Here is a 12,297-nt window from a genome sequence, read left to right as displayed (position 1 = left end):
AAAAAGTTGCAGTTCATTATGCAAGAAACAGATTGAGTAGGACTTGGAGTGTGAATGTTAAATGTACAAAGGTTAAATGTACAAACCCACTGAACATAGTAACAGCATATCGCTAGAGTGACAAAGCAATCTAATGCTACTTATGCATTGCGTTATTTCTGGATAGGTAAGATACATGGAATAGTAGTAGGTGATATATTTGTATAATGTGAAGTGTGTGCTAGCACCAAGGCCCATCTTGAGCGAGTCAGTTCAGGCAATTGCAGTACCTCAGTGCAGCATGTCAGCCAGCCTACATCATCTTTTCCTGCCATGGAAAAAGACAAAAGGCTGATGTCCTGATCATCTCAGGCCTCAATGGGAGGCAAAGGGTTAGGACAATGGAGAAGAGTTGCACTGAAGTGAGTTTTTGGGAAAAGGTAGAAGATTTAGAGGAAAAGCTTTTGTTAAGAGGAACCTAGAATTTTAGATTGTTTGAGATGTTTTATCTTTGGCCAGCTCCCCTAAGAGGTTGCTGCAGAGTTTTAGATATTTGCAATATGTTTTGTTAAGCTTGGAAATTCTGTAGCAATGAGAAGTTAATGTATTTTCTATGATGTTGGCATTCTTAATATCCAAAGCAGCATTACGATTATTCTTAATTGAATTTTGCATTCTAATGCCAGTTGCCTTCATTTTCAAGCAAAGCATATATTGGGTTTTAATATCTGGATAATGTATTGCAAAATTAAATGTGTAACTATAGTCTTAACTTTTATCTAAGCTTAATTTTTTCTGTAACTCCTTGTAGAGCCTGCGTGTGAGAGCCATACTCCTTGTTTTAAAATGTTTCTTTCACAGTCACTTGTTAAATTCTATGTCAGCTTCTTCAAAGCTTATAAACTTCATAAAACTTCCAGGGTTCAGGTGGCATCTATAGATCTTGCAAAAGTGTCTTTAAGCACGGAGCTTACAGGCCTTGTGGGTGGCCTTAGAGTGGGGCTGCACCTGCCTTCCTTTCTGTCTGGGTGGGCTATTTTCATACTTTAAAAACTGTAGTAACAGGCATGTGGCTTTTATATTCTGCAGAGTACACAAATTACATTTAAATGTTGTTACTTGAAGTAGACACTGAATGTCATTTATACTGTTCAAGGAAAAAATGTAAAATGTCAGAGCTTTACAAAACTAGAGTTTTTGTAAACATGTTCTCACAGTGTTCTTGTGCGATGGGCCAAATGTATCCCTTCCAATTTACCAGCAATTTTAATACCTTTTTAGTGAGGCCAAGTTTTACCCAATATTCATCCTGCATGTCTACTACAAAGAAGATGAAGTACAGCCTGCCCGCTGTAATCGTCATTTATTTGCCAGCATTCTGATCTTAACGCATGCCTGTGCTCTTGTTCACTCGTTAAACCATTACCCTAAGAAACATAAGGACTGGTCGCAGTTTCTGGCACTGAAAGTTTTATATGTAACATACATATAATCAGGATCTCATTAACAGTGAAGTAAACACAAACATCAAAACACAATATAAATGTGACGCATTTCTTACTGCTGTTGTGTTGTTTTTTCTAGTGGAGCCAGTACTTTCAAAGGGGAACAATTGCTTGGATGCAGCAAAAGCTTGTAACCTAAATGATACCTGCAAGAGGTTCAGATCTGCTTACATAACCCCCTGCACCAGCAGCACGTCTAATGAAATCTGTAACAAGCGGAAGTGTCATAAGGCCCTCCGGCTATTTTTTGACAAAGTTCCCCCAAAGCACAGCTATGGGATGCTCTTCTGCTCCTGTCGAGACGTAGCCTGTACAGAAAGGAGACGGCAGACTATTGTTCCTGTGTGTTCATATGAGGACAGGGAGAAACCAAACTGCCTGAATTTACAAGAATCCTGCAAGAAGAATTACATCTGCAGGTAAGATAGCACATGGCAGGGGAGTGATTAATGAGGTACCAGAGAGAACTTTTTGGTACTGCTGGATTTGCCAGGACTAAGGGTCAGAATATCTGCTAGGGAAAAGGATGAGTCAGGGAAAAAAGCAAACGTCCCCAACATCCTTACAGAATAACAAAAGTCTGAATCTGGTTACAGTGTGTGCCTTCTCCAAAACTGTTCACAGCTACTCCCTCTCATTACAGATAAATCTTTAAACCCCCAGTTTAATTTTTACAGGTTTTTGTTGGAAACATTTTCATTAGGTGTCTCTACGAAATGATGTCTCAGAATGATTTTTATGTCCCATTAGTGACCAGGTGTAAATAGAATTATTCATTATAATGGGATTTATTGTCATTGTAATCTTACGTGTGAGCACTAATAACTGTGAATACAAGCCACATGTTGCACTTTATAAATGGTCACAATACACAGACTACTCGTGGGTTTTTTCTTCACTGGAAAAAAAGGAGCCCATATTTGTAGACTAGATCTTTGTAGAGCTGTTTTGAGAGCTGTTTTAAACTTGGAATTGTTTTATTTCCTCTCCCCTGGCAAGAATGCTGGGCTGATACAACTGGAGGGTCACTGATGCAGTTACCTAATTCCCAGTTGCTTTCCTCTGTGTGTTCAGCCCCGAGAGGCACCACAGAGCGCTGCTTCACAGGACTAACTGGGTCCTTTTGACTTCAGCGAGTTCCCTGCAGGTTGTTCCTCTGCCCTTAGGAGATGCTTTATTCCTACTTAGCATTGTGTATGTTTATATTAGAACGTTGTTGTGCTAATGTCATATTTATGAAGTTATGCCCAACAATCTTGCTAATTTCTAATGTGTAAATTCCTTGTAGACTAGCCAGTTCTGTGAATTAACAAGTAAGGAAATAAACACTATTGTAAAATGTCAAAGGCACTGAAGATAAGATATAAATCTTAATAAGTACTTATATATGCCTGGTAAAATATTTGCTTTTCAGTTTGTTTATGAGATCTCCACTGCTAATCTTAAACATTTAGCCATAACACCTCAGATGTGCCTGAATGTTGTTCACAGGTGAGGAGATGAGCAGCGCCCTACCCTCGATGGTTCAGGGGAAACCTGCAGCCACTTTCCTGCTGACCCATAATAGAGCAGATTAAAATCAGAACAGGGTTCTCGTTTTAATCCAGTGAGTTGCATTCAGCACCTTCATAGCTGGTGCTACTGCAGTTTGTGAAAGATGGATACGTGTAGTTTCAGAACCACATGTTTTCCATCCATTTCCATGTTGTGCCATTAGTGGTTTTGCTTATATACATTGCCTTCCCTATATACATGACCTGTTAATTAGTAGAGTTACAGTATCTTTGCTGTGTTTTCTGCCAAACGTCCAGTGTGTTACAGTACCAGTAAAATGGGAGAGACGATTTTATAGGGAGAGTTCTTCCTATTATTCAGGCTGTAGTGTTCAGGAATTGCTTACTTAAATTAATGCCATTACTTCTCTCATGACTGTATTTTCCTTTGGTCAGCTTTGATCTAATGTTGTCTCAGCAGCTAAGTTTTTAATCGCATTTTGTTTAATTTGACTTCACAAGTCTGGTGTTGTGCTTTCTCCATTGCAACGCTGCAGAGGAAAGCTTGGTAAAATGTCTGCTCCCATTGCCCTAAATTGCAACCAGCAATGGATTGAAAACTGATTTCTTTACAGGTTCTTCCTGTGGCTTCTTTTGCTTTAAAACGCCAAAATTGAAAAGTTTGGACTCTTCCAAGGCTCAGTGAGACCTGGCTGTGAGGGGCAGCCCTGGTAAAAGGGAAAGGGTGGGCAAATGCCTGCAGGGTCTGGGGGAGAGTCAGTGAATGCAGCACTTAAGTTGTATGCCTGAGGTAAAGCAAGCTTGATGTGTTGCTAAGAGTCATCTCACGTAGGTGCTAATACCTCCTGGGCTGTCTAAACTGCTGGTGTATTTAATACTTTCCCTCTCTACTGTCATGGAGAGGAGGAATCAGCAGCAGAGCTATTCCAACATATCCATAATAAGGCAAAAGACATTTTGTCTCTATGACTTGTGCACTTAAAGGGAATTGGTGTGATTTGTTCCCCTTGTCCCGCAGGAAAGTAGGGACTTGGGCAGGGGAGAAAACAAAGGGGAGATCTCCTCCCTGATATTGAATGTATTGGCACTGATACTTGTCAGTCTATGTAGTAATTCTAGATATGTTTAAAATAATTAAAAGCAGTAGTCAATAGACATATAATTCTAGCTCTGATACCTTCTATTTCATTTTGAAATCAGAAAGAGTATCTAAATGGGAGAATAATTTGAGAATATGTTCTGCCTACTGTGAAACAGAGTAATTTAGAAACTATTATTTGCATGCCTATTAAAGCTTCTTCATAATGCTAGTTAAGAAAAGGGGGACAAGTTCTAAAGGGTTTCTGAAAGTACCTTGGTTTACAAATGCTGCTTACTCAGAAATACAAGATTTGAATCTGCCCGTACTCTGTGTAAAATATCAGCTGGACCTGTGCAAACAAGTATTTAAACATTCAGTTTTGGATCCTCTTTAAAAGCTTTGACCTGGATGCACATATCATAGAATCTATTTTTAAAACAGCTTTAAGACCAGAGAAGCGATTTGGCCAAACTGCAGATATCACTAACTGACATGCCAGGACGCTTTGCTTAATTTTTTTTCTTTTTTTTATTAATTAATCTATCTGTTATATAACATAAACTCTCGATTGAGGGAGAAAGGGACCAAAAATGTCAGGAAATACAAGTAAGTTCTGACTTATGTAAATAGTCCTAATTTTTCAACTTCATCAGAATACTGAATGGTTCGCTTTCATTGTCATTTTTCTGCTGCCTCTACTTGTATCCCAGTCCATATCCAGCTTTGAAACCAACTGGAGTCTCTCAGGCATGCCTGTCAATGCTCACTGAAAAGAAGAGCAAAAAACGAAAGAACAAAAAGAAGCCATTAGAGTTCCTTTTTATTATGAACATAAACAAAACTTCTAAGGAAAGTCAATACACTGTCAAAAACTTTCACCAATGATGTTGTCCTGGAATAGCTCACACCTCTATGGAACCTGCTGTTCTGCTCACTTCAGCCACCAATTAAACCCAGAAAGTTGACTAGCATGTTTTAAAAATACCATTCTGCTGTAAATGCAGGGTGCTCTGCTTCATTTTTGCCACTATCACATTTAACAGTGTTTCAAATACTATTTTCTTTGAGTAGTGAAAATGTGAGTCATTAGTTTGGCCTTTTTAATAATCTGTTTTGAATTTGCATAGTTTCTCTGTCTCCTGGTAATATTCATAAGGCACTGACCAGAATGATAATGATACAGACACATTATTTATTAAAAGAATAGTATCAATACAGTCACGTGCTGCAAAGATCTGAAAAGAAAGGTAGCATAAAATGAGGAATTTTTTGTTAATATAAGAATATGGTAACAACATTTTTCTTGTCCTCAACAACTACTAATTAAAAATGGTTGGTCAGGTCATTGAGGCTCATTTTTAAGGTGAAATAGCCATAAAGTAGTTCTTGATTAATTTCAGAAGACAGCTGTTTGGACCTTTATTTTGGCTAAAATAAATACTATTCTTAATGTTTTGCCTTTAGTTCTGTAAAAAGCACATGTTGCTGGCTACAGCTATTTGATACTGAAAAAAAAAGTAAAAACGGCTGCATCATATATTTAAATAAATTTTCTTCATGGGGTGTCTGAAGGGTAATAATTAAATGTCCTCTTAGATTTCAGTAGATGGGTCATCTCCCTGAAAAGACCATAAAGATATTTTGGGCACTGAGTATTCAGAGAGCTAAATTTTTATAAATGTGCTTTCACTGGTGTGTTCTTACCCCTTGACCAGTTTCTGGTCACCTGTCCTATCCAGTCAATTTTGTTGCAACCACCCATTCAACTCTGTATGAAAGAAACCTGCATCCAGAAGTATAAGAAGGTTGTGTGGAAATATGCAAACATTTTCATCAGTGCGTAGAAGAGTTCATCCACAGTAAAAGCTAGAACAAAAGCTCAGCTGCTTGCTACTTTCCTGAAAATGTAGGAAACTTGCCAAGAAATTAATTTTCCTTCTTTATATTCTGTTGAACATTTTAAATAATAATTTACCGTGGAAAGGGAGGCGCTGTATCTGTGCTTCTTTTCTGTAAGGCATGTGCGATCTGCAAGTGCTTTATACCAGTACCTGTTTGTAAAAGTGACTTCTCTGCGTAAGACTTCTGGGCTGTTCCTGCAACATGTTCCTGCAAACTGTACACCCTCATGGATAAGATTGCCAGAGGAGGGGGTGGTTAAACACTGTAGGCAAGTCTATGATGAGATAAATGTTGCAGTCAGCCTTTTTTGTTCTGCCACGGGAGAGGGGGAGCCCAGCATCTTGTGTTAGGCAGGAGCCTTCTTCAGTCACAGCATTAACAAGTAGCAGGGAGGGGTGCACTAAAGGGATGTGGGGGAGAGACAGAAGATGGGAAGAAGAAATATACCCTTTTCCTCAAATTTTCTATTCCTTACACTTCTCTTTCATTTCTCTCACTTCCTCCCTTACTTTTTTCTCATGCCTCTTCCCCTTGCTTAGACTCCTTTCATCTCCTCTTTCCAGATCTTCCTATCATTATCTTTCACTGCCTTTCTGCTGCATTTGAATTCTATTACTGCCACTTACAGTCCTTCCTCACCTGCTCCTCTGCATGTTGTTCTTTTCTTCCCTCAGTATCCTGCCACAGTCCAGTGGTTATCTGTAATTCAGCAAATGAGAAGGAAAACTTAGGTGCTACCTTGCTTACTGACTCTTGTAGCTTATACTGGTTACAATTTCACTGGCCAGCTACTAAGTTTGGCTGCTCAGTCTCAGACTGGCTCTAGCTTTATGTGTGAAAAGGACACTTAGTGGATATTTTCATGAAGCACACAGTAGTGTTACACAGTTCTGTATAACAGAGCTGGATTTGCATCCCTCCAGGGTATTTATATCAGTTTGGCACTCAAAGCCGTCTGGCAGCTCCTTGAGATGATTGTTTTGCTGTGGGTATGCAAAACCAGGACAACAACATAGTTTTTGTAATGCTGTTAAGGACATTAAAACAGGGACACTCTTGATTTCTAGAGACATGCAGGCTATGCCTGTATTGTATGTTTGGAGACTGAGTCAGGGAGTGGGCGAAAAACCTCCTGTGCTGCCTGACTCACCCTGCACTAGATGTAGGATGTCTGCAGTGTAATAGGGTTAGCCTGAGCTCAGGCTACCTGCAAATCCTCCTGCTCTCTCTGCGTGTGACATCAGGAAAGATCCTGTGTCTGCAAAATACCGAGGGGGATAAGAAAAAATGTAAAGCTACCTTTTGGCCCATAAACTGCATCATGCCCACAAGCTCACCTCGCATCTATAAGCATAGCCTGAATTTGAAGAAGGATGATTTTTATATATATATATATATATATGTATATATTGCTAGAGGTACCATATTTATTTAAGTGAAAAAAACCCCAGGTATTAATTTATTTTAATGAATTAATTAATTTTATTATTCTTTAGATGAATTATTTATTATGAATTAATTCATTAATTCATTTTAATGAATTAACAGTGAGGAATGATCACAGTTTAGAAAATTCAAAAAATAGGATCTGGGGGGAGGTGGGACAGAAGCTGGCGTGCTCTGCAGAGGAAATGTGATGGTGTAGTGGAGTACGTGTGTGGGGAATTGCTAGCCTGGAAAAAAAAATTAATGCGGTCTCTGCAAAATAAGCAAAAACCCTTTCAAGTCAAGGCAAACTAAAGATAGAAAATGCTGCAATATTGTATTATTTTCTTTCCTTCTAGTCCTTTACATGATTCATTACATTGATGTCTTTCGTTAGCAGAGTAATATAGACATAGTATTACTCTCCTCTCCCCCCAATAAACAAAGGTCATCTTTAATTTCTTCTCTCTGAATAAAACTCCCAATGAATCAAGCAGCTCCTCCTTAAAATATATCCATAAATCCCTTTGGAATCCAAAACTCAGAATACCCAGCAAAACAGGAGTGCTTTGTTCCTGTTAAAGTGTAGTTGGATCTCATTCTGCGGTGCCAGGATCTGCTTGGCCAGTCCTCATTTATACCCTCTCTGTTCTGCTTAAGAGGGCCTTGAAGACTAAAAGCTTGCTGGGTGATTGACATTTCTTCAAAAGAAACAAAGACACAAGGATATAGTAATTACAAAAATGGCTCAGCTTTATTCCTGCACCCAACTTTCACATTGCTTTGTGCTTTAACAATGTGGAGAGCATCATGCACCAGGGGATTCATGCTCCAAGAAGCAGTAACTAGACAGCATCTTCATGCTGAGGTCTCTTGTCAGGAAAGCTTGAAACTCTCCAAGCAGCATCCCTTCAGTCAGCTAGAACCTCTGTTGATTACTGAAACCCAGTCTCCACAAAAAGGGAGCGTAATTCTTGTGCCCATTATCTGTAAAACACAAGTTATACCTCAACATTGTCAGAACCATTTGATTCAGATGGCTTCTTTTTTGCATGGTTTAACTTTGGCAGTAACTCTGATGTGGCTGAGGTCCTGCTAGTTCTTTCTGGTTACTTTTAAGGTTAAGAACAAACCATGGCACTGAATATTCATTATTACCTGCCTACAGGGTTGGAAAAGTGAAAGAGAGAATAAAGTGTGTGTGTGTGAACATAGAGCAATCATAAAATAAACTTGGATACAAATGATTAGAGTTTTATAGGCTGTATTTAGATACCCTTCCTTCCATGTCAATCCAGCCACTAGTAAACTTTAGTTCTAAGAACTTGGGGGCAGTTGTATCATCCAAGTGTGGTCCTTCATCTCTGTGTATCATTTTATCTGAAAAGGCTTATTTTGTTATTCTAAGTGAGAAAGGAAAACTGCCTCTGTATTATAAGAACTGAGAAGACTACAGATTAAAAAGATCAGCCAGGAAGGGTTATGACAGGGCAAATGTGACCCATTTTGTTCTGTTCATTTATCACGGGGGAAAGATTAAACTACATACATTAATGAAGCAGTTTCACTCATGTTTAGTCAAAAATATTGAAATTCAGGAAAGTTAAATTTGGCATTAAACTTTTAATATAGATCTAAATTTGGAGCTACTCATGTTCTTATGGGTAATCAAACACTTATTTGCTTTGCTGAATGGGGTTCCAATAAAACTACTGCTACCGCTGATTTGTTGAATTGTTAGTTGAGAGATTTTTATAGCAAGCAGGAGTTTCACATCCACCGGTTTGCATGAGTACTTTCCACCCACTAATCTGTTAAATCTGGTGAAGAGATTTTTGATCCCTTTTAGTGTACACCCAGTCGCATTTGGCTAACATGCTGTTTCTGGGGCAAAGAAAAGGTGTATATATCACACAGTAGAATTTTCTTTAATAAAATGTTTTCTCATTTACCTCAAAGCATGTATGTGCTACAGGCAAGAAGCTGCTGTATGTTTAATGTGAATAACAGAGCTATTATATCAAGTCCATTCCCAGTGTGCTTCCTCTGACATCAGTGACTTCAGTGAATTTATTCCAGGGATGAATTTGGCTATTCTTGTTCTGTGTAGGTAAATCTTCAGGCAGTGCTAATTAAAAGAATGTCAACTGATTTTACCATTCCATTATGCTGGACTTTGTAAAGGTTATTTATATCATTCTACATCAGGTCCCAGTGAGAGAATATTTCTGGTGGCAGTTCATCTATTAAAATAGCTGCAAGAAAATGTAAGCACTGGAACTAAAAATAAAACTTTGTTTCTCAACAGACCAAGTGACAGCCACATGCATATTTTCAAATTTTAGCATTTTAATGTTTACTGAATAGAAATTGCATTTCTTTCATTATTTTTTAAGCACTACCATGTTACTGATGGAGTAACTACTGTTAAGTAGCAGCCAGATGTAAATGTACCAGTATCCGCAAAGACTTCTCAGCAGAGGTGGTGGTTGCTTCCTATGTTTTGGTTATCTGCTGACTTTAAAACAAGTGACACAGAAAAAGTTTTCTGATGTGTGTTTACTGTTAAATATAGAGTGAGCTGATGGTGACCTTTGCATGAGATTATTATTAGATGACCTTACATTCATATGTTTGTGCTTACACTACATTTGTTCAAGCACATTCTATAAACCATTACAGCAAGCTTTTCTATTATAAAGCACATGTGACTAAGACCTCTGTTAAATTAAAACTTGACCGTATCGTTTGAATGTTCAGTTCACTTTCTTTTGTTCCAATTCAAGCATAAATTACAGTGGTTGTCCTCTCAGTTATGATGTTCCCCTTTCTAATTACGCATTGTGAAATGCTGGAGATACATCTCAGTAACTGGCCATCATGCAGCATTGCAAAATATTCTTCAGAATGGACAGTGTCTTTCAGAGAAACTTCTTTAAACATCTGGATATATCGTAGGCTGTCAGCTCTCAGCCTCAGTGGCCGTGTTCAGGTTTTTTTGACAGTGGAGGGAAAAAAACCCTCTTAAGACAGCCACATCATCCTTAACTGGTAAAAATGGTTTATTTTCTAGTTTTATACTACAAAACAGTGATTTTTGTACTAGCATTATATATCCATATAGCTTCTAAAAGCAAGTAAAACGTCTAATAAGATCAATGCTATACTGGTTTGCTAGTGCCAGAACTTTCTGATTTGCTGTTTGATGGGGCTTGTTTTGTGCATGGAAAAAAAGGGTTCATATAAAAGAGACTCTAATCTGCTTTTATCTGCTGTAGTTCTGATTTTATATTTATTGTCTTTTGAAGTCAGAACAGTTTTTAGAGTAACTTCAGGATGAGTTTCAGCTGTGCTGGCTGCCTACAGACCCTGCACAATTGAGTGCAAGGACACACTGGGCACCTTTTCTTTTCTTCAGCCAGGTCTGTGACACTGGAGCTGTTCCTTTCAGGAATGCCACCACACATACCAGAGTGCCACTGAGGGATTTTCCTATGCAAAAAGCATCCCTACATAACCTTAGGAAACCTGATGATTCAGTGCATCTGCCAACAGAAACCTTTGTTTTAAAGAGAGAACTTGTATTGGGCTTTTTAGATGATTTTCTGTCTCCAAACTCCATAACAGTTTCATGCTTGAGCCAGCAATATTCTATTACAGTTTATTCAAGTGTTTACAGAGAATATTATCATCATGGACGTCTTTCTCAGGTACTTGGAACCACATCCTTTCAGTGTGCACTCATGATATAGTTGTTAATAAACACCTAAGCATCCAGTGGCACACTCAAAGACTTGCAGAGGCACTGATTTCTTTGGCTGGCTTTTTGAGGGTGACAATGATTTTCTTAGGTTTCCAGCCTGTAATTCAAAGACACTCCTGTCTGCTCAGCTAATGAAGTGAGAACTCTATCCATAATGCACTAGTTCTTTCCTGAGTAACATGCTATCAAGAGACATTCTGAGGCTTGGACATCTTTAAACGTGACAAGTCATTTATATTTAGAAGCTTCAAATTAAACAGCATAAAGGAAATGAAATGAAAACATACAAATTCATGGTACTCGGAAATCACCTAGTGGATTTGTTCATGTTATTGGAGAGCTTTGATACAGAGACAGATAGACTAAATAGAAATCTTACCAGCATCCCCTGATAGTGGGGAATTTAGACAGTTCAGCTATCATTTTGTAGAAGATTCTCAGAGAAGTGTTTTCTTTGCAGCTGAGAAGACAGAAGCACATTGTGCATGCTTAAACTCAATGCAAGGAAACAGAGCCCCACAAAACATATTTAATATAGGTTTGATTTCCTGTGGAATGCTTTCCAGATGTTCTCTCAAACAGGCCTCTAAAAAATGATGTGAGGTAATTTTTTTGCAAACAGAAAGAGAAAATTCTGTTTTGTGTCACTGCATCTGAGAATCACTGTTCTAATTCTTTATTGCATTATCTTGTGCTCAGGATTTGCACCATATTTTTCAAAATTGGTTTTATTACACAAAAGGTCAGTAGTATAAAAATGTTTATATTACCCAATTGCAAATAAATCATACTTGTTTAGAATCACATTTGAGCTTCATAGTTTTCCTTAAACCCAAATGAAACCTAATATATTAAATTAAAATTACTCTCATGCACAATATTGAGTCACTCAGAGGATTTACCTAACATTGATAAACTGAGATTAGTGTTTTGTTAAGTTATTTTGATTTTCTGTAGCAGACATTGTGTAAAAAGATCTAACAGGTCTCTAGCAGATGACATGAGCAAGGGGAAAGGATAATATTAACAGAAAATGGTATATAACTTTATTTTGCTTTGCATAAAATACATTAATAGAACATGGCTGTGGGGTATGCTTGCTTTAGAGCACTTGTTAGAAAAATGAGC

The 12,297-nt window shown here is 38.0% G+C and overlaps 1 protein-coding gene across 1 annotated transcript in view; it reads left to right on the top strand.

The window, feature by feature from the left end:
- The window catches only part of GFRA1 (GDNF family receptor alpha 1), a 145,861-nt gene that overhangs the window by 85,368 nt on the left and 48,196 nt on the right, over positions 1-12,297 (top strand). The window contains exon 4 of the mRNA XM_074875368.1: positions 1,564-1,903. Within this exon, the coding sequence (XP_074731469.1) occupies positions 1,564-1,903 (340 nt within the window). The remainder of the gene's footprint in view (positions 1-1,563; positions 1,904-12,297) is intronic.

The sequence above is a fragment of the Strix uralensis genome, chromosome 7, assembly GCF_047716275.1.
Source record: "Strix uralensis isolate ZFMK-TIS-50842 chromosome 7, bStrUra1, whole genome shotgun sequence".
In the NCBI taxonomy this organism is placed as follows: domain Eukaryota; kingdom Metazoa; phylum Chordata; class Aves; order Strigiformes; family Strigidae; genus Strix; species Strix uralensis.
Note: the sequence above shows the minus strand (reverse complement) of the source record. Positions and strands in the feature narration are given on the sequence as shown.